Consider the following 24,057-nt stretch of genomic DNA (forward strand, 5'->3'; position numbering starts at 1 on the left):
GGTTTCTTTATATGCTGGGTTCCTTCCTTGAGAGGGCGGGCTGTACAACAATTCATGCTAAAGGAGATGCAGACATCCTGATCATCAAGACAGCAGTAGAGTCAGCGAAGGTTGTTGACACCATTTTTATTGGTGATGATACAGATCTGCTAATCCCGTTGTGCTACCATGGAGTTGCAGTCCAGGAAGAGCTATTCATGAAACCTGAAACCAAAGGCAACGCCAAAAAGCACACGGTATGGAACATAAAGAAGACAATGAAGATCTCGGGAAAGAAAATTTGTTCCAGACTACTCTTTGTACATGCATTTCTTGGATGTGATACAACATCAAGAGGTTTTGGTGTAGGCAAAGCAGTGGCTTTGTTTAGATGCCATTTTTTGTAACAGACACACGGATGCAAACATATCAGAATTTTTATTTTCTCTTCATGGAAGTCAAACTCATAATATTAACCTGTGAATATGTTCATCATTTTCACTGATCATGAAAACATCATTTTCGATACTTTAATTGCTGCTTATATTACCAAATCACCCTGGAAATTATGAATTTTCTCTAATGGCAGAAGCTAATTTGCATATTTTGCAAATTACACCACTTTCCCATGCTAAGATTTTTTAGGGCTTTTAGTATGGTGTTTAGGGGACCATTCTGTAATTCATTGCAATAAAGTAAATTATTTTGGGTGGTGGGTAAAGGCACTACTTTGACTCGACTATAGTTGATGGTAGGATGTATAAGTTGCCTGATAGCAGCTGGGAATGAACTGTTCCTGAATCTGGAGGTGTGCGCTTTCACACTTCTTTACCTCTTGCCTAATGGGAGAGGGAAGTGGGAATGGCTGGGATACGACTCATCCTTGATTATGCTGGTGGCCTTGCCGAGGCAGCAAGAAGTATAAATGGAATCAATGGAAGGAAAGTTGGTTTGTATGATGGTCTGGGCAGCGTCCACAATTCTCTGCAATTTTTTGCAGTCTTGGATGGAACTATCCCCAAAACAAACTGTGATAAAATGCATCTGTAGTGGTCAGAACCAGTAAGTCTCAAAGGAAGGACAGGTAGGGAGTGGTGAAGGAATATGGCGATGCCAATGGGCTGGCGTGTTTATTTCAATGCAAGGAGTATTGTGGACAAGCAGATTAACTTAGAGCCTTGGCACTATGATTCTGTGGCTATTGTGGTAACATGGTTATGGGAGGGCCATGACTGCAAATTCAATATTCTGGGGTTTCAATGTTTCATACGTAATCTAGAAGGAAGCAAAAGAACTGGAGGAGTTGTGCTACTGATCAGGAAGAGGCAATTGAAAGCTTTCAATGAATAGTTATTGAATGGGGATTCACAAGTGCCAAGTTTTCCTTGCTAATAAAGAAAGTTATATCTGCACTTGCAATAATCACAATACACAAAATTAGTGATAGCCAATAAAGCTCACCTTTATTTCGGAAAGTACAGATGAAATGTGAATTTAAGAGTTACCTAGAATTGGCAATTTTAATCGAATAAATGTACTCTGAAAAGTAATTAAGTTATCATCACTGAATAATTGCATTGTATTTATTTTCCCTTGTTAAGAGATGACTTGTTCCTGGTTGGTTAGCCGCAGTCAAAATGATGGGGGATGTATAAAAGGCGGTGTAACTATCTTCCTTTGTCATTTATATCCCCAACATAATGGGAAAAGAACAGTCATACACACAGACTACAGTGGCCACATGCACAACATTACAAATATCAGAATCAAGACATTAATTCATGCAGTGTAAACCACCAGCCAAGGCATACTCACTGAAAGTTTACTTTTTCAACTTGAAACCTGGTTTCAAAAATTCCCGATGTCAAAACTCTGCATCGAAGAAGGTCCTTCAAAAGGAAAAATACGCCCACATGAGAAAAACTATCCGCTACTATCAAGAAACATTAAATCTTTATGGATGTATACAGTGGTATTGTGAATAATACAATCAAAATTCAGTATTTTGAGTAAAGTAATTCAAAATAATGTGCATAAGCAATTCATCAGAATTCATAATTTGAGGTTGGAACACAGCCAAATACAATTGGATTTATCTTTGTGATAGATATTTAATATGCAAGTAGGCATGGGGCATAGCAATAAGATAAGAGATAACTAGGGCAATAATAAGAGAATGAGACAAGAGAGTGGCAAAAACAACAAATTAGATATTGGAGTAAAGAAACATGTGGGTGTATTTAAAAATAGATCTTCTGTTAGAATGAAAATGTTCTTGTTTGATTAATTTTTGCTGCTATGATTGTGTTATGCATTTGGTTCATGTTTACAGATACTAACATCCTTAAAGATAAAGCCATCTTATTGATTTTGCAAGAGGTAGTCTACAGTCAATAACAATAATCTCTCAGATTACCAAATTAACATGATCAAGTGACCATTCTTGTGATAGATCAATAATAATTCTGCCTAATTTATGTAAGTGATCTCTCCAAATACAACCACAGACTCAGAAAAGGCATGGAAAAAAATGGTGGAAAACATTAGCACCTGGTGCAGAACACGTTCCAAATATTTCACAATCAATATTATGTGGTTCCATCCACTCCCTTAGGGAATCTTAAGTTATCAATCAAGTTATCATTCACTTAAAAATCAATTTTAGTAGATTAGTCTACTAAAATTGATTCTACTACTGTGGGGGCTACAAATGATCTACTCTTCAGGATAAGGTAAAATAGCAAGTACTGGTAATAAACCTTTCTAGTAGGAACACATATCAAATAATCATTATCCAACACCCTTAATGGTCTCAAATATTTTAATGCATTTAATATATTTTTGTAACTTAAGTGTCCTTACTTCATTGTGATGATCAGAAATGTACATGGCTGCACAAATGCAGATGCATTCATGATTTAGTGTGACAAGATTAACAGACTACTTCATCTCAATATTGACCTTTTATTGATCCCAACATATGATTGGCAAGACTCGCACATACCAAGCATTATTTTGACAGCTTCAACTTGTGGGTCCTATTTTCCATCAACATTTCAAGTTCACATTTATTGTCACATGCACCAATTAGGGCACAGTGATATTTGAGTTACCATACAGCTATACAAGTAAAAATAACGCAATACACAAAAAACTAAACATAAACATCCATCACAGTGGAATCAACATTCCTAACTGTGATGGAAGGCAATAAAGTTCAGTCATTTTCCTCCTTTGTTCACCCGTGGTGGTCGGGGCCTTGAACCCTCAGCAGTTTGGCGCTGCCGACCGTCCGCTGTTCAAGCCCTCTTCGTCGGGATCATGGAAAGTCCGGCGTCGGGACGGATCGGAACACTCCACGACATGGAGCTCCCGAGTCGGCCTTTTCTTACCGTGGGCTTCATGGTGTTCACAGTCCACAGGCCCCGCAGTCGGAGCACTTCCACACCAATCCTCAGCAAAGGATCGCCCGTCCGCGATGGCAATTCCGCGCCGCCCTTGCGGCTTGAAGCTCCGGGCGGTCTCCAGGAAAGGCCGCACCAATCCAGGTGTTAGGCCGCAGGGGGAGGGGATGAAGAAAGATCACATCTCCGTCGAGGTAAGTGACTGAAAACGGTTTACCCCCTATTCCCCCCCCCCCCCCCCCCCCCCCCCCCCCCAACCCCCCCAAATATTTTAAGACATACCTAGAAACATAAAAAAACATACATTTTAGACACACTAAAAATAACAAAAAAAGTCGAAATAATTCACAGGCTGCCATCTCGGCGCCACCCAGTGGTTTAATTCCTATTGTTTTAAATAATTTATTGTGCAAATGTGTACAGCATCTCCACACTTTCTAAGTCTTGTTTTTTTTTGGCTATACATCATATACAAACTTAGCCACCCTGTATTTGACCCTGAACAAGATGTCCCAAAACAGATGCAAAACTCCACCATTCACAGAGGTTGATTATCCTAAACACAACCACCGTTCAGGCTCGAAGATAGCCTCAAAATGCTGGAGCAACTCAGCGGGACAGGCAGCATCTCTGAAGTGAAGAAATGGGTGACGTTTCTGTTGAGACCCTTCTTCAGACTCAACAGAAGGGTCTTAACCCGAAACGCCACCGCTTTTTTCTCTCCAGAGATGCTGTCTGGCGCGCTGAGTTACTCCAGCATTTTGTGTCTATCTACGATTTAAACCAGCATCTGCATTTCCTTCCTACACCTCAACAGGCCATGCCAATGCTAGAGCTCCCAACATGTAAAACTTTGCTTTCATGGCAAAGTGTGTTGTGTTTTGTGGCAACCAGGCCTCCGAACGACCCATTTACCTGTTACAAGCACTGCCCAGATTCGCAACTGATAGCACACACTTCCCAAGGCCTGTTTCTTTTAAACCACTCCTACAATCAATTTTTCTTATTAACTTGAGGAATTTTACGAAATAAAAACATAAAAGATTTAAAAATGACTAAAAACAAATATGCAGAGAAATTTAAAAATTCCAAGCATAGACTGGGCGCTCGTTTCACTCAGTCCGCCTTGACCGACTTGATCTCCCGGTTACCAAACAATTTAACTCCCCTTCCCATGTTGACCTTTCTGTCCTGGGTCTCCTCCATTGTCAGAGTGAGGCCAAATGCAAATTGGAGGAACAGCATCTCATATTTCACTTGGGCAGCTTACAACCCATAGAAACATAGAAAATAGGTGCAGGAGTAGGCCATTCGGCCCTTCGAGCCTGCACCGCCATTCAATATGATCATGGCTGATCATCCAACTCAGTATCCTGTACCTGCTTTCTCTCCATTCCCCCTGATCCCTTTAGCCACAAGGTCCACATCTAACTTCCTCTTAATTATAGCCAATGAACTGGCCTCAACTACATTCTGTGGCAGAGAATTCCAGAGATTCACCACTCTGTGTAAAAAATGTTTTTCTCATCTCAGTCCTAAAAGATTTCTCCTTTATCCTTAATGATGTTCTGGACTTCCCCAACATCGGGAACAATCTTCCTGCATCTACCCTGTCCAACCCCTTAAGAACTTTGTACGTTTCTATACCCAGTGGTATGAATATTGATTTCTCCAACTTCAAATAACCCTTGCAGTCCCTCTCTTTCCATCCTTCCCCCACCATAGTCATACTAGTTTCACTGTTCAAGAAGGAACTGCAGATGCTGGAAAATCGAAGGTACACAAAAAAGCTGGAGAAACTCAGCGGGTGCAGCAGCATCTATGGAGCGAAGGAAATAGGCAACGTTTTGGGCCGAAACCCTTCTTCAGACCCAATCATATGCCAATCATATGTTGGGATCAATAAAAGATCAATATTGAGATGAAGTAGTCTGCAATCTTGTCACACTAAATCATGAATGCATCTGCATTTATGCAGCCATGTACATTTCTGATCATCACAATGAAGTAAGGACACTAAGTTACAAAAAGATATTAAATGCATGAAGAAGGGTTTCTGCCCGAAACGTTGCCTATTTCCTTCGCTCCATAGAAGATGCTGCACCCGCTGAGTTTCTCCAGCATTTCTGTGTACCTTCTAGTTTCACTGTTGTTCTGTTGAGTTTCGCTGTCTGTATAACTTGTTATCACCAAGCCCACAGCCAACAATGGTCCATTGTCACCTTCACCTTTTCTTGATCATCGTTACTTTTTGAATATCTTTCATTCATTTGTTCTATATCTCTCTATATCACACTCTCCATCTCTCGTTTCTCATTCCCCTGACTCTCAGTCTGAAGAAGGGTCACGATCCTAAATGTCACCTATTTCTTTTCTCCAGAGATGCTGCCTGATCCGCTGAATTACTCCAGCTTTTTGTGTCTATCTTCAATATAATTAAACACTTGGAAAATGTGGCTCAGCAGTTAGTGGTCTCATAGTTTCAGGGCTAAATGCAATCTGACCTCAGATGCTGACTAAGCTGTATGCACATTCTCCCTGCTACTGTGTCGGGTGTTCTCCATTCACATCCCAAACATGCAGGTAGGTTAATTGACCGGCAATTACATCTTAAAGAAGATAAGGTTCAAAAGAATCAATGAGCATTTGATGGAGAATAAGATGCAGGGCATAGGATGAAAAGGACGAATGGTAAAGAAAATCATCTTTGCTGATTAAGGCAAAATAAGTTTATTCCAAAGAGATTAAAATAATATTTTCTTATGCAGATGTCAGATTTTGATGACTCTAATTTCCTGCTGCAAGATATCGTTGAAGCAGAGTTTGAAATTGAATTAGATAGCAGGATGTCAAGGGTATTAAATGTATGGGGCACAGCAAGGAAAGTGCACTTACGTTAAATAGTTCATGTTACGTGTAAACTTGAAGGAATGAATAACCCTTGTTCTGCTATCCTCTATGGCATTAAGTATTCAAATAAGTGATGAAGAATGCCAATTGCACAATGGAGCTCAGCAATAATTCAATTTAGGCTGAAGTGTATCATTACCATCTATAGGTTCAATGTTATCCTCTTTGCCAAATGATAACTTGAACTTCAAATATTAAAAAACTGCAGTTTAGTGGATCGTGTGCAGCACAATCTTAGATTTGGAATTTGATCTCAGACTCTTAGATTTTGATTTTTTTTTCTTTTACAGTAGGCATCTGACAGCCCTGCGTAACGCTATACAATGTAGGTAAATGTTATGGTGGCTTATGCACCAGATGTTGAGATTCAATGCCCTAAGAAAAGCTTTCACTACACCAGTATGATATAACCTACAAATGAGACTAATTAATTTATGAACCCATGTGAATATAATAATGTAGCTACTGACTATTTGGACTCAAATTCAAAATAGTCGTGCTCATTTCACCTATCCTCATCATAGATAAAAGAAAAGTCTGAATGCAAGTCTGGATAACAATGCGGCACTTAACTACGCGTTTCTTAGGATTCAGAATCAGGAATATTTAAATCAAATTTATGGCAATGAAACCTAGAAATGCAATACATATTGGAATGGGGATTTTTTGCAGTGCACATTGATCCAAGTAAATTTTGCATTACTCTTTTTATTGCAAATTGTGAATCTGCATAAGCTCAGACAAAGGCCTGAAGAGTCAGCAAAATAACTCTGGTAATTTTAATATTGATGCTATTTCAATTTAGATTCCAGAGAACAGATAACTAGGAATTCTAATAATGGGTCTTTGACCTGAAAACGTTAACTCTGTTTCTCTTTCGACAATTGCTATCAGACCCGCTGCATTTCTCTAGCACTTTGGTTTCAGTCCAGGAACTGGTTCCCACTTTTATACCATCAAATCTGAACCACTTATCCTGATGACAAACAACAAGATTTGAAATTTTGTGCATTGTGAGGTTTAACATCAAGGACAGTTGGACTAAGGATACTTCATTGTGATGATCAGAAATGTACATGGCTGCACAAATGCAGATGCATTCATGAATACTGGAGTATATGGGCAACTTATGGACTGCTATGCATTTACAATTCTATGGCCAAACACTTTGCTGTATTTCAACATAATTTAATCGATTAATTTAAAAGCTGAACTGATCAAGGTCAAAAATATTTTTATCACAACAAAAATGGAAAACAGGAGAATGAAAAATATTAAAAAAGTACAGAACTTAGTTCAAAGTTTGGCTACTTTGCCTCTCATCCTGAAATATTGCACATTAATGAGGACATCTCACAAATGCAACAAAACAGTTCTTACCTGGTCTGGAGGTATATAGTCACTTTGTCTGACTATGTCAATCCTATCTAGAAAGCTGCAAGATAAAACAAATATGTTTGAGTTACGTGTAATAGATGAGACTTTGAAAGGAATAATGGTCATTTAAATAAGTCACAGCAATAATGTTCTGAAATTCAAGCTAAAACATGGTTCACCACAAAAGTGCACTACGATTCTCCACACCCCTCTCATTATCATTTTTGGGTAATGCAGGGATTCTCTAGAGCCCTGAGAATGGCAGAAATAAAACCATAAGTTTTGAAACTTAGATTCTGCAGGGAATTAGTGGGATATTTCAGGAGTCTGAAAATTCCTGATGAATGACATACGAGTTCTATCTGCTGATACCATTCTTGCATAAATGATTTTAGCACAGATAGAATAAACCACAAACGAGTATGTATATCGTAAATATTATATAACATGGCACATGAACAAATATTATATAGCATGTAACATAAACATCTAGCATAGATTCTTGGCAATTTTATTTGCACTACTGCATATTGCACAATTTTTTCTGTTTTGCACTATTGTATGTATTGTCATATTTATCATTATCATGTGTATACTATTTTACTGTACTCTTCATCTGAACAGAGAATGTCATTGCACCCTGGTGTATTTGAGAATAAGCTCGTGAATTGAATCTGCAAAGTTTCATATTTCCCGACAGTTCCTATCAATCAGAAGGAAGATTTTCAACGCCTATGATTAATTTAGATGCTCAATGTGACTTTGCTGCCACATTTGCTACCCTGCTAGTTGATGACATTGCTAATGAATTGAGAATGGATTGACTTATATGGATTTATTGCTTCAATGTTGAATTGCAGAGTTGGCCGCTAATATCGGAGAAATGTGATGAAAAATTATGCCAAATTAAAGCGGCCATGAAATGTAAAACTACAAGAGGAACGACCAGAGCTTGTCAATCATATAGCCAAACTTAAACGCTGCGATTTATAGAGTGGGACTAGGAGTGGTATGGATGTGTTTTGTGTAAACATTTTAGTCAGTCTTGCATAGCAATCTTAATGTTTGGTTAACAATATCTGCATTCATATTTTGTGTAAATACAAAACATATTAGAATAAATGAATTCCCAATTAAATCTTCATTGCCAGCAATGATAACTCGCATAAAGTAAAATGTGCCAAAGCACCGCATGGGAATGCTATTAAGGAAAATCTGGCTAAACAATGGTCAGATTCAAGTTTTAACAGTGTCAAAGGAGGCAAGCGCTAGACTGGCATAGTGGCCTACAGGGGAAACCCATGGCATGTATCCCAGCCAATCAATGACAATAATAGAGTAATAACAATACAAAAGGTCAGTACTATGTTTGAGAAAGATAATAAATAATATATGGGTGATCTTGTGCCCCCAGAACTTCCCAAAGAAAGATTGACTTTTTGTTCAGCCGCATCACAATTATACCAATCACAGCAAAAAACAAGACAAAAAATGCTAGATCTTTAGGAAATTTTCAATTACAACTGGAAAATGTCCCTATAATGAGAGCTACGTATATATATTTTACAATCATATAAACAGATTATTTTATCCACCATCCATTTTATTTCACTTTAACTAATTTCCCTGTAAAGCGCTCACCTAGTTTTTCCTTCAAAGGATTCATATGCATCTCAGTCATTCCATGCGAGTTCACTTTATAGAAGAACACAGACCTTGCAATCTTAATGAGCATACCACAATCAGATTATAATCTCACCAAATTTCTTGAGTCACAGTAAAAAGATTTAGATTGTCCAAAAGATTTAGATTGCGAGATGTAAATGCTTTTCAAATAATCATTCAATTCGGCCACTCCCTTGTCCCTCCAAGCAGTATGACTTGGCAACACAAGATATTTCAAATGTACACTGACTACCCACACGGGGAGAATAACCCTCCTTAATATTTTAACATCCAATATGATTAAAGAGAACCTTTACATTTGTTGGCACAAGTTGAGCAGCAACAACAACAACATTTCCAGAACTGTAATCATTTGTTATAATTAAATGAACAATTGGAAAGTTATTGCATTTAAAATGTCACTATACAGGGCTCCCACTTAACTTTTTTTCTCTGTGGTCAGCCGGGCAACCTAGGCAACTTTTTAACTTTTTAAGTTGCCAAATGACAGTTTAGGTGGCCATTTAACGCGGCTTGCAATGACGCGTGTGATAATGTGCTCAGACGAAGTGCGTAGTTACCAGTCGGAATTATGCTCAATGAAGCATTCACATATTATTTCTGCTTCAAATAAAGTCACAAACTAAACATTTTCACCAATCAAGGCATGATATATGCCACAATGGCATGCAGCAAAATTATAATACAGTATCTCAACTCTTTTTACACGTTGCAATGAATGCAAATTTTATTGTTTCTTTCCACTTCCAAACAAAAATGTGGTTGGATTATTCAGCATATGATCCACCTCGGTGAGACCAAGCGCAGGCTTGGTGATCGCTTCACACAACACCCCCACTCAGTTCGCGATAACCAACCTGATCTCCCGGTGGCTCAGCACTTCAACTCCCCCTCCCATTCCGAATCTGACCTTTCTGTCCTGGGCCTCCTCCATGGCCAGAGTGAGGCCCACCGCATATTGGAGGAACAGCACCTCATATTTCGCTTGGGTAGTTTACACCCCAGCGGTATGAACATTGGCTTCTACAATTTCAGGTGGTTCTTGCTTTCTCCCTCCTTCCCAGCTCTCATCCGCCCACTGTATCCGCTTCTTCGTTTCTTCTTCTTCTTCTTCCCACTGTATCCGCCTCTTCCTTTCTTTTTCCCGCCCCCCGACATCAGTCTGAAGAAGGGCCTCGACCCGAAACGTCGCCTATTTCTTCGCTCCATAGATGCTGCCTCACCCGCTGATTTTCTCCAGCTATGCCTCCCAAAGGGATCCCACCACTGGCCACATCATCCCATCTCCCCTCGTCGGCTCTCCGCAGAGACCGCTCCCTCCGTAACTCCCTGGTCAATTCGCCCCTTCCCACCCAAACCACCCCCTCTCCTGGCACTTTTCCTTGCAAACGCAGGAAATGCTACACTTGTCGCTTTACCTCCCCCCTTGACTCCATTCAAGGACCCAAGCAGTCTTTCCAGGTGCGGCAGAGGTTAATCCGCTCCACCTCCAACCTCATCAATTGCATCCGCTTTTCTAGGTGTCAGCTGCTCTACATCGGTGAGACCAAGCGTAGGCTTAGCGATCGCTTCGCCCAACACCTCCACTCGGTTCGCAATAACCAACCTGATATCCCGGTGGCTCAACACTTCAACTCCCCCTCCCATTCCGAATCCGACCTTTCTGTCCTGGGCCTCCTCCATGGCCAGAATGATGCCCACCGTAAATTGGAGGAGCAGCACCTCATATTTCGCTTGGGTAGTTTACACCCCAGTGGTATGAACAATGACTTCTCCAATTTCAGGTAGCCCCTGCTTTCTCCTCCCCTTTCCAGCTCTCCCTCAGCCCACTCTCTGCCTCTTCCTTTTTTCTTCTTCCCGTCCCCCCCCCCACATCAGTCTGAAGAAGGGTCTCGACCCGAAACGTTGCCTATTTCCTTCGCTCCTTTAATGCTGCCTCACCCGCTGAGTTTCTCCAGCATTTTTGTCTACCCATTCACACAAGTTCTGTTATCCCACTTTCCTCACCCACTCCCGAAACATTAGGGGCAATTTTGCAGAGCCAAGTTAACCTACAAAGCCAATGCATCTTTGGGAAGTGGGAGGAAACCCACATGCTTGCAGGGAGAATGTGTAAATTCAACACAGACAGTGCCCAAGGACAGGATCGAACACAGATCTCTGGCGTGTGAGGCAGCAAGTCCACCAGCTGTGCCACTATATTTTGTTTTCCAACACTTAAAAAATTATACTTTGGTTACTTAAAAAAAAAAAGTAACTATCCATTTTCAGTCTTAAATCTCTAAGTGATGCTATGTCCCCCTTTACAGATACTGTATGTTTTAATTCAGTTCAAGACTATGGTGTAGTACATTGGCCATAATGTTGCTGCCTAAAAGTGCCAGAGACCCAGAATTGATCCCGAATACGAGTGCTGTCTGTATAGAGTTTGCTCCTTTTCCCTTTTATCGCATGGGTTTTCTCCGGGTGCTCGTTTCCTTCCACATTCCAAAGGTGTGAACCCTTCAGACCCAACCCAAAACGTAATATTTTCCTTTTGTTCAGAGATTCTGACACACACACGCACACGCACGCGATGTTTTGGGTCGAGACCCTTTTTCAGACTGATGTCAAGGGGAGGGGGCGGGACAAAGATAGAACGTCGGAGACAGTAAGACTAGTGGGAGGACTGGGACGGGAAAGGGGATGGAAAGAGAAAGCAAGGGCTATCTGAAGTTAGAGAAGTTAAATAGCCAGATAGCCCTTGCTTTCTCTCTCCATCCCCTTCCCCTTCCCAGTTCTCCCACCAGTCTTACGGTCTCTGACTACATTCTATCTTTGTCCCACCCCCTCCCCTGACATCAGTCTGAAGAAGGGTCTTGACCCAAAACGTCGCCCATTGCTTCTCTCCAGAGATGCTGTCGCAACTGCTGAGTTACTCGAGCATTTTGTATCTACAATAAGAAACCATTACAGGCAGAGCTTTACCTTGTTGAATCAGTAGTCCCACAACCACCAGATCTCATCTTCCAGGGACACGAACCATTCCAAATTAGATTCTTTTACTATGCAGTATTTGGTACTCACAATGTGATTCCCTCTCAATTGAGTTAGGTAACAAAATGCATAATGGCATCCGCTTAGCAGAACCCATTATTTGATCTGCAAGAGTAAATCTGAACTTCCCATTGCTTTTCATTCTAATTCTCCATTCTACACCTGGCCTCCTTATATCTCAAATTTGCAGTTTTTTCTCCGCTCCCTTCCCTGGTATATCAAGGTACATTTGTAATTTCCTATTTAGATATCTCCAGAGATTATCCTGCAAACACCTCCCCTCTCCCTCCTTCCCTTTTAACTAGCACCACTACTTGCGACATTCACTCTTTTCTGGTCGCAGTTGACTCTGGTGGTGTAACATCTCATCTTTCCTTACTCCCTTCTCCAAGTAAAAACCTGTTTCATTTAACTCTTCCTATTTTTAATGAAAAGTCGGCACCTGAAAGATCAACTGCATCTTCAGCAGATGATTCTCTGTCAGCTGAGAATTTTCAAATTTTTGGTTCCATCCATCACTGAAGTTGCCAGAGAAGTTAGAAGTTCAACTTCAACAAAGTTGAAATAACTAAAAAAATAAATTTAAAGGAATCTGAAAGTCTGTGAAGTGTTCCACTTAACCACTTGGTAAGATTTTAGAGTCCATTATAAAGGATGAGGTTACAGAGTACTTAGAAATTCATGATAAAATAGGCCAAAGTCAGCATGGCTTTGTGAAGGGAAGATCTTGACAAATTTGCTGGAATTCTTTGAAGATGTAAATAGCAGGACAGACAAAGGAGAGTTGGGAGGTGGATCAATTAGATTTTCAGAAAGCCTTTGATAAGGTACCACACGTGAGGCTGCTTAGGAAGATGAGCCCATGGTATCAAAGGGCAGAAACTAGCATGGATACAGCAGATTGGCTGGATGGCAGAAGACAAAGAGAGGCAATAAAGGGGGCCTTTTCTGGTCGGCTGAAAGTGACTAGCGGAGTTCCGCAGAGATCGGTGCTGAGGCCGCTACTCTTTTGTATATTAATGATGATTTGGACGAGAGGATTGAAGGCTTTGTGGCCAAGATTGCGGATGATATGAAGATAGGTGGAAGGGCAGGTGGTGTAGAGAAAGCAGGGACTCTGCAGAAGGACTTGGACAGGTCGGGAGAGTGGCAGATGAAATATAGTGTAGCAAAGTGTGGAGTCATGCATTTTGGTAGTAGGAATAAAGGCGCAGACTATTTTCTAAATGCCGAGATAATCCAGAAATCGGAGGTGCAAAGGAGCTTGGGAGCGCTGGTGCAGGATTCCCAAAAAGTTAATCTGCAAGTCGAATTGGTAGTAAAGAAAGCAAATTCAATGCTAGCATTTATTTCAAGAGTGCTTGCATACAAAAACAGGGATGCAATTCCTTGTATGTGAATACTTGGCCAATAAACTTACTTACTTACAATGCTGAGGCTCTATAAGGCGCTGATGAGGCCGCATCTGGAATATTGTGAGCAATGTTTGGCACCATATCCGAGGAAGGATGTGTTAGCTCTGGAGAGGGTCCAGAGGAGGCTTACAAGAATGATCCCAGGAATGAGTGGGTTAACCTATGATGAGCATTTGTCGGCACGGGGCCTGTACTCGCTGGAGTTCAGGAGTGGGGGGGGGGGGGGGTGGGGGGGGGGGGGGGGGGGGGGGGGGGGGAGACGACGACTTCATTGAAACATACAAAATAGTGAAAGGCTTGCTTAGAGTGGATGTGGAGAATATGTTTCCACTAGTGGGAGCGTCTAGAACCAGAGGTCATAGCCTCAGAATTAAAGGATGTTCATTTAGGAATGAGACGAGGAGACATTTCTTTAGTCAGAGCGTGCGAAATCTGTGGAATGTTTTGCCACAGAAGGCTGTAGAGGCCAAATCAGTGAATATTCTTAAGGCAGAGATACATTTTTGATTAGTACTGGTGTCAGAGGTTATGGGGAGAAGGCAGGAGAAGGGGGTTAGGAGGGAGAGATGGATCAGCCAGGATTGAATGGTGGAGTAGACCTGATGGGCCAAATGGCCTAATTCTACTCGTATCCCTTATGACCTTATAACTTTCATTTTGGGAAAATACAGTTTGTGATATTATCCTCAGAGACTGTAAATTCAAGAAGCTGATCGACCACTGCCTTCTTATGGCAATAAAAGACCTACCATAAAAAACAACCACTAAACACCCCCAAATCCTGAGTGGATGGAGTTCTCTCTAACATTTTGCAAAATTAAATTTACAATATATATTTAAGGATTGTGGATTGGAGTGAAAAAAAGATAAACCAACTTTGACCCTCCTAAATAACATATGGCAAGAATCAAGCAGCTTATACAGTGATCCATCACAGAACAATGTTTCATGTGGCTGGGTATACCTTGGGGGGGGGGGGGGGGGGGGGGGGGGGGGGGGGGGGGGGAACGGGGGCTAGAGGAAAGTGAAGAGAGGAGCCCGAGGAGAGATGGGAGACAGCAGTAGGTCAGTTGTACAAACACAAGCTTAATAATATGCCAATGGTCATCAGTCCTACACATTATCACAAAGCAGCAGTTTGTACAAGCAACTCCCCTTTCAATATTTTGTTACCAGTGTCATGCCTGGGCTTCAATATCATGACACAAAAGAAAGCATAGCAATTGAAACTTGAAGCCAAGGGGGAGCACGGGGAATGACAAGAGGTTATGTGAGAAAAACTGTCAAACTAGCATTGTGGATCTAATTAACCAAGTACAACGCAACATATAAAATGGTTCTAGTACATGGATAAGAATGTGCCTTCCCAAAGGATACACAAAATAAAGAAAAATGGAAAGTAAAAGGCCAGTTGTGTGGAAGATGGCTATGATAAAAGTCAGGAAGTGTCACCCCAAAACAAGCAACAAAAAGAACCAATAAATATAATTTAGTATCTCACCTCAACACCGTAAGGTTGAAACCAACAACAGCTTCAAATTTGAATTTGAAATCGTAAATATTCCCTTTTCTGTCAAGCTCAAACGTAAACTGTAACAAACAAGAAACAGCTCTGGGAGGTGTCTCCCCAGCCTCGTCCAATATAATCTTTGTATCTCACTGCAGGTGGCTGCACAAGAGCGTGTAGTATGCTGCGGACCGAGTCAGCTGTTGCTGCCGTGAAGAACTGGTTGCTGAATACCCTATTTCTATTCTTTCTTCATGCAACACAATTATTGCATGTACAGAACGTTAAATGGATTAGTATGAAACTCATCCCATTGTAAAAAGCCAATTGTTTCTACAATGATTGGAAATATCCAAAATTTCACAAATGTTATTATTTATTTAGACATGCACAGAAACAGAGACACGTTCCCAGCTTTCAGACATCTACCTCAATACTCCTTGGCTGCCATGTGTGTTTCTTAAGAATGATGGCGGAAGCGTGTTAAGAATCTGCCCAATTCAATGGACATGGACGGGCTAATATTGTCACACTCTTAGAGAACCTCAAAAATACAAATATTTGGGAGATTGGGAGTCTGTCAAAATTGGTTCAAAGAACTAGGAACATAAGAACATACAGTACAGAAGCAGCAGTTGGTCATTTTTGTCAATGCCACACCTCCATATCTGATCAATATAAATCTTTAAAACAATTTAGAGAATGTGTAATTTCCCCTTCAACCTGAATTGTTGATGTACTCAACAATATTGTCCAAATTCCTTTTTAAAGCACTTGATTATTGCTGCTCTTTGCTGGTCTTACTATTGATACGAGGACTGATAGCGAGTGCTAACAGGTTAGATTTTATGTTGCCAGTCCAATTAACCAATCCTCATACTGCCATTAACAAACTATTTCAACTCGCACTACAGCAGTGACAATGGTCACAAAGAATATTTTGAATCCTGTACCTATATACTGTCTATAAACCTGTTTGGCATGGTGGTGCAGCTGCTGCCTCATTGCTCCAGCAATCCACCTTTAATCCTGACCTTAGGTGCTGTTTGTGTATAATTTGCATGTTCTTAATATGGCTGCGCAAGTTTCCCCATAGTGCTCCTGTTTCCTCCCACCTCCAAGTTGGCAAGTTGACTGCCTGTTGTAAATTGCCTCCTGTGTAGGTTGGGGATAACCGATGGGGACACAGAAAATTTTAAAAATGATTCATATTAACGAGTTTCTGTACATCACAGCATACCAAAAAGTGCTCATACATTCTTCAGAGTATGGCACAACGACATTGTGTATTGATTTTGCAAAATAATGGAAAAATTAACTAAACAGGAAAGAAAATTACTTGCTATATTGTACACAATTCATCACATCTCCTCTACATTGCTCACTGGCAAAAGAAAAAAAAAACTTTAATAATAGATCAAATGACAGTATAATAACTACCTTTATCTATCAGTTTATCCGACTATGTTTCTGCATTGACCAAATAACAAAGAGACATTTTTGAAGGTATTTATAGTTACCTTCCCTACTTTTGTTTCTGAAAACAAATAGATACATGGACTCATAATCAAATCTGAAATACCAGACCAGCTACGGGGATAACTAAGAAACTCCTTCTATTCTTCGTACAAAGGACCACCACCGACGGTTCCAAAACCTTTCTGGATTAAGTTTTGCTAGACCAACATAGGCTTCCGAGAGAAGTCCAAAGGTACTGACTGGAACAGTCTGCCTCAGCAGCCATGGAGCAGAGATAACGGCCCGCAAAGTCGGCTATGAGAAAGGATCTACAGGCTTTGGCCAAGCTGCAATTCCAGACCTCGGCTGCAAGTAGCAAATTCAACCCGCCGATCGACCGCAAAAATCTTGTAATTTTGTCTGGATTAAAGGGGAAAAAAATCAGTTGTGGACCTATATTATTTTAAAACAAGGATTTTATTATCTAGCCCTGGATGAAATTAAACTAATTAAATTAAAATCTGAACAATCAACTGAAAATGTTCTTTGAGTATTTTATTGGGGAATCACTATTGTTACAAAATCTCCAAGTATCAAATAATCTTGCATAAATTAGCATGTAAAAATACAAAAACAGTATTTATGCAAGTAATGTGTGGGAAGGAACTGCAGGTGCCGATTTAAACCAAAGATAGACACAAAAAGCTGGTGTAACTCAGCAGGTCAAGCAGCATCTCTGGAGAGAAGGAATGGGTGATGTTTCGGGTCGAGACAGTTTTTCAGACTGGTTAGGAATCGGGTCTCGACCCGAAACGTCACCCATTCCTTCTCTCCAGAGATGCTGCCTGTCCTGCTGAGTTACTCTAGCTTTTTGTGTCTATGTTCAGTATGTAAGTAAGCATGGTTAAAGATTTGTAAAAGGCAGAGGTTTAATTTGGCACAATGGGTTATGCACACTGTACAAAACCAATGGCTACTTGTTTAAATTCACGGATATTTCATGGCCAAGAACCATCCCAGTCAGAATCTTTATATTTACCACACTAAACATAAAAAAACTACATTTAAAACTACCATTTTTGGACCTACGAAGCCCGTTTTCCTTATCAAGTTGGCTCAATTCAGAATGTACACTAACTTTTCAAATCAGTTAAACATTACAGCACATGCCAAAAATAGATGCAGCCACCCTGGTGTCTGGCTCCATTGCCATGGAGATCGAACTACAGAGCTATAAATAGTTTATCAGCACCAAATCTTGTGAGACACAGCTGTAACAGATCCAACTCAGCCCAGTTTCACAAACAGAAAAGAGGCCACCACATTTGAAGAGTTTAAAATATTTGGGTGTGCCACAGCTTTGTTCAGTACACAGGGTTGGACACAGCAGATTATACTGAGAAACCTTTGAAATAAAGTTCTGCAAGTTACATAACCATCAGGATTCTAAACAAGTTTTATTTAACCATGGATTGGTAAGAGCCACCAGGATGATCTTTTTTTTCTCCTCCCAAACTACAACTCCACGTCATGCTGAAACTTTGCCGTCTTACAGGTTTTTTTGGGCCGTCTCAACCTTGAGGCAACGATTATATATGCAAAGACATAGGTTTTGTTTCCATTCAATGGAGAGCATGTTCCCTTCACTCTGAGAACAGAAGCTCACCAACTTTTATTCTATTATCAGAATTCATATATTTCAATAGTGCTACTGTCCTATGTGTTCAATGCAGAGCCAATGATTTTGGATCCCACTTTAATTGCACTACTGTGCCCAATGCACCATTCCATTTGAAAATCTATAAACATTTCTTATATTGCCAGTGAAAATTCTTGTGATAATTTTGAAAGGTAGTGAAACGTAGTGTCGGTGGGGGTGCTGCAAGCCGGTCGCCCTTCCAGTTCTTTCTACACTTTTTGTTTATTTAATATGTCCTAATGTGGGATTTTAGTGTTTCTCTGTGTGTTTTGTGTGGGGGGGGCGGTAAGGGGGAAACCGTTTCGGTCGCCTCCTCCATGTCGCCTCCCCCGTGGCCTAACAGCAAGGATTGGGCAGCCTTTCCCGGAGACGTGCCCGGGGCTTCAGCGGCCGACGCAGTGCGGACTCTCGGCGTAGAGCGGGTGAGCCCTCACAACTGGAGATGCTCAAAACTGCTATATTTGACCCTGACATTCTGCTCCATACAAAATGTTGCTATAGTATGGCACCTTCTTCCCCCACCCACTCCCTATAATAAGCGTAATAGTACAAAACTGAGCATCTGTGAGCCACTGAATGCCATCAGAAACATAATTATATTTGAACATGTATCCTCAAGGCCTGGCAAAGGCTTTGTTCTACATCCTTCATCAAACCAGGGGATTGATCTCACTTCAGTTAGAAAGACAGAAGCTCATACCAGCAGCTTTAGGCACATGTTAATGGAGGCCTCAACCTAGTACAAATATGTAAGATTACTCATAAATGACATAAGTCTGAACTGCTGCCACATTCAGTGGTGAATGGAGGTGGACAATTAAATAGCTAACAAGTGGAAGGACAGACAAGCACAGCCCTATCCTCACATACAGGGTCTAAAACCAGGTGAGTGTTTATAATCTTCTCATCTAGAACTGGATGATTCATCTCAACTGCTTTCTGAAGCTTCACTTTCACACAAATCAATCTTCACACAATGTATTTCACTCTATGTAATATCATGAAGTGACTGAGATACATTCAAATATATGGGACCCACATAGAACATGCAACTGCTAGAAGTTGCTGTAAATCAAGCCAAACTGTTCCAGTACTGTTACAACGCTGACCTCCACCTGAGAATGTGGAACCTTGCCCAGGTACATCCTGGGTATAAAGACACGACAAAATCAAAGTGACGGGATGTGTAGTTGACTGTACAGGTGCACAACCTTTTATCCGAAGATCCAAATAACGAAAACCTCCGAATAGCGACATTTTTTCGGTCCTTGAAGAAAGGTCCTTGAAAACGTTCACCGAGGGCGGCCCGCAGAGGTGACAGCGGAACCTCCGGTCGGTCCTCGAAGAAAGGGGAACTAAATCCCCATTCATAAAAGAGAAGGTGAGGGTATATTGCACGGGAGGGTTAATAATTGACAATATGCTGCTACCTGCCAGCTGAGTTTAAAAAGTTCCCACGGTAGACTCACGATACACAGTGTATCGTGAGTCTTGCGTGGGAACTTTTTAACTCAGCGTGCAGGCAGCAGTAGATTGTCGCTCCCTTCAGTTTCACCCCACCTACACCCCTCTGCTTCCCGGCCATGTGTGTGACCCCTTCCCTCCCCTCTCCAGCTCCCCGCTCATTGCACCGGCGCGGGGGCTTTGTACTGTCTTCACGTCGCGATGCTAGCAGCACAGTGCCAGTCACCGGAGACGTCAGGACCAACGGAACACCGACCCCCAGGCCCACTGCAAGCACGGAGATCCCAGATCAGCAACTCCAGCCCAGCCCCGTTCCAACTCCAGAGGAACACGCTCCCCGTATGGGGCAGAAGCTGATGGTGTGCAAGGGGTACGTCTTGTTCTTGGGGTCGCGCAGCTCGGGCTGTGGGCGAACTGCCACTTGTCGCCATAGCGGCCCATCGGGGAGCGGATTCCTCTGGAGTTGGAGGGGGAGGGGGGTATTGTGCTGTTTGATCGCCCCCTACTATTCCAGGGACAGGGAGACAGGACGTTCACCGAGGGCGGCCCGCAGAGGTGACAGCGGAACCTCCGGTCGGTCCTCGAAGAAAGGGGAACTAAATCCCCATCCATAAAAGAGAAGGTGAGGGTATATTGCGCGGGAGGGTTAATAATTGACAATATGCTGCTACCTGCCCGCTGAGTTAAAAAGTTCCCACGGTAGACACGATACACAGTGTATCGTGAGTCTTGCGTGGGAACTTTTTAACTCAGCGTGCAGGCAGCAGCAGATTGTCGCTCCCTTCAGTTTCACCCCACCTACACCCCTCTGCTCCCCGGCCATGTGTGTGACCCCATCCCTCCCCTCTCCAGCTCCCCGCTCATTGCACCGGCGCGGGGGCTTTGTACTGTCTTCACGTCGGCGATGGCAGCAGGCCAGTGCAGTCACCGGAGACGTCAGGACCAATTGGACGTCGACCACCAGGCCCACCGCAAGCACGGAGATCCCAGAGACCCACAGCCAACAGCAGCCCAGCCCAGCCCCGCTCCAACTACAGAGGAACCTGGGTTGCGGATGACGGGGCGCAGCTCGGGGCGTCGTAGGGGCCCATCGGGGAACGGGTTCCTGTTGGTCCTGACGTCTCCGGCCACCTGCTATCCTCCGGGAACTGTACCGCCCTTGCAGGAGAGTGGGGTTGTTTGCAGCTGCAGAGGGAGGGGGCAAGGGCAGTACAGTTCCCAGTCTCAGCCCCAGTCCAGGGGGGTGGCCGGAGACGTCAGAACCAACGGGACAGCGACCCCCAGGCCCACTGCAAGCACGGAGATCCCAGAGACCCACAGCCAGCAGCAACTCCAGCCCAGCCCCGCTCCAACTCCAGAGGAACACGTAGGGGCAGAAGCTGATGGTGTGCAAGGTGTTCTTGGAGTGGCGCAGCTCGGGCTGTGGGCAAACTGCCACTTGTCGCCGTAGCGGCCCATCGGGGAGCGGATTCCTCTGGAGTTGGAGGGGGAGGGGGGTATTGTGTTGTTTGATCGCCCCCTGCTATCCCAGGGACAGGGAGACACAGCGGCTTTTTAGACTGGTGGGCAATCACTTCCAAAGTTCTGCCCACACAGTCAGTACACCTCTCCTACACTGCATTTCATACAAACATTTATTCTGCAAGAAAAAACGACATTGAAGACTCAAACTCGCGACCGAGTAACTGCCGGGATCAAGGCGCAAACTCGCGACCTTGCGGATATGAGCCGAACACTCTACCACTGAGCCAACCATTAAAATCTGCGCTAAAAAATTTCCATTCCGAAGACCGACAAATTCTGAATTACGAAAAGTGTCTGGTCCCAAGGCTTTCGGATAAAAGGTTGTGCACCTGTACTAACGAATAGTGCAAAAAAATAAAAAGGATAATTTTCTTTTATTTCGATTGATCATATTATAACACAATGACAACATCAGAAACATGCCAATGATTATTGTTCAAATTAAAATGGAACAGTAATTTTAGGATGTTTAAACTATTCTCAATGTATGAAGTTCAGAGCAATTATGGCAATATAATGACAATATGCAGGATATCTAACACACAATCATTATTTGCGCATGAAATCTTATGAAGAACAAAGATCCTGACAGAAAATAATTTCAATAGCCTTTACTGTTAAATTTTGGCCCTTTTTAATGATAAACCTTGGCAAGCTTTTATTCACAAGTTTTTTCCATGGACAACAATCATAAAGAAGTAGAAACAAATAAAATGAGTACAATGATTGAATTTGAATTATTTTTGAAAATAATTTGACTTTCAATATTTTTCACGAAACACCGAAATTGCTGTTGCAATATCCTGGCCATCAGTATAACCCACATATTTGATGAGCGCTGCAAATATATGTACATTATTGGCAGAATAACAAAATGAATTGTACTGTGCAGGTAAACAATAAGTACTAAGCTCAATAGTGCATTGTTGAGAGTACATAGAACAGCTTCTGCTAGTGAGATATACAGTAAACAGAATCGAGGGAATTTGAAACAAATATAACCAAGGATAAATTTCTCCCTCATTCCCTCTTCTGCTTTCTCCCATCTGGCAATAGATACAAAAGCTTGAAAACACGTGCCACCAGACTCAGCTTCTTCTCTGCTGATTAGACTCTGAAGGACCCTCTCATAAGTTAGGGGTAGTCCGTATCTTCCAACCCATGTTCTTTGGGACACTGGTCTCGAACTGTATCATTACAATGCTGCAAAACTATATTTTGCACTCTGGTATTTCTCTCTCAGTATTATCTATTATACTCCTTAATAGCTTCATTTTAATCACATATACTCATGGACTTAATTGAATAGCACACAAACAAAAGCTTTTCACTGTACTTCGGTACACATGACGATAATAAACCAAAACCGATATGTCTTCCTTTACCTGCACCATGTCTCCTTTCTTCTGCAGTTGCTAGAGTCCTTGAGCTTATCAATTCTATTTTCTGCATATACCCTTCTCCTCTTGGGTGCAGAAAGGATAGTTACCCTGCTCCACATATTCGACTCCATTAGCATATGCATTCAATGCATAAACCTTCACAATGCTCACCATCTTCAACGAGATACCACTATTAGATACATCTTCCCTACCCATTCTCAGCATTTAACACACTGAACAATACAATATAGTGACAGGCCCCTCAGCCCACAATGTCTGTTCCGAGCATGATGCCAAATAAAACTAATCCTTTCTACCTGCCTATGATCCTTTCTATCTGCCGAAGCTCTTCATTCCCTCTATATTAATTTTAATCTACTATCTAGTATAACTAGAAAACTAGTATAATATTTAGTTTCTTCATTCTATCATTATGAGCTCATTTGCTGGGTAACCTTAAATTTTCTATGATTCTTATCATCCAGCCTGCAATCAAGGAGAAGTATTGCCACAAAGGTGCTGACATAGTTACAAAAAGTACTCGCCCCTTTGTCCCTTTTAGTCCATGGTGGCACCCCCATGCCTGGTACCCCTTTGTTCTCGGCGACACAAACACACCATTCCCACAAAATGCACAATGTGTACAGACAGGCTATAGCATTTTCAGTTAAATATTTTCTCAACTGTACTAATCTTTTTAAGTGCTAATGGTTCAAATCTAAGGGATAATTTGTAAACAGAGGTGAACAAGGATAATTAGTACAAGCTGATTTATTTGCTATTTCCATTCACCTGGGACTCTCTCTTGTGCTTAATTAAAACTAATTATGCTGTCTAAGATAGCTACTATCCTCCACAGTGCGTGTCACCGAGAGGAATTAAGTAATAGGTTACCACCTCCAGTATTTTCATATTATTTCTGCATTATATCCACGGCTATCTTCAAAGAAAGCATACTTTGTGAGGAGACTGAAGGCAGGACAATAAACATTGTCTGTGTGGACTTTTCAAAGGTATTTGTTAAAAGTCCTGGATGGTAGGCTAGTCCAGAAGGCTAAACCACATAGAATCCACAAGAGAATACAGATGATGAAACCTAGTAACAAAATCAAAATTCTGAAGAAGGGTTTCGACCCGAAAATTTGTCTATTTCCTTCGATCCATAGGTGCTGCCTCACCCACTGAGTTTCTCCAGCATTTTTGTCTACCTAACAAA

The 24,057-nt window shown here is 41.8% G+C and overlaps 1 protein-coding gene across 4 annotated transcripts in view; it reads right to left on the bottom strand.

Annotated features, from left to right (window-relative positions):
- The window catches only part of gnas (GNAS complex locus), a 281,050-nt gene that overhangs the window by 14,625 nt on the left and 242,368 nt on the right, over positions 1 to 24,057 (bottom strand). For all 4 annotated transcript variants that reach the window (XM_055652013.1, XM_055652014.1, XM_055652015.1 and 1 more), the window contains exons 6-7: positions 7,674 to 7,728; positions 1,795 to 1,868 (exon numbers count right to left, since the gene is read on the bottom strand). In XM_055652013.1, coding sequence (XP_055507988.1) covers positions 1,795 to 1,868; positions 7,674 to 7,728 — 129 coding nt within the window. The remainder of the gene's footprint in view (positions 1 to 1,794; positions 1,869 to 7,673; positions 7,729 to 24,057) is intronic.

This window comes from Leucoraja erinacea, chromosome 21 (genome assembly GCF_028641065.1).
Source record: "Leucoraja erinacea ecotype New England chromosome 21, Leri_hhj_1, whole genome shotgun sequence".
Classification (NCBI taxonomy): domain Eukaryota; kingdom Metazoa; phylum Chordata; class Chondrichthyes; order Rajiformes; family Rajidae; genus Leucoraja; species Leucoraja erinaceus.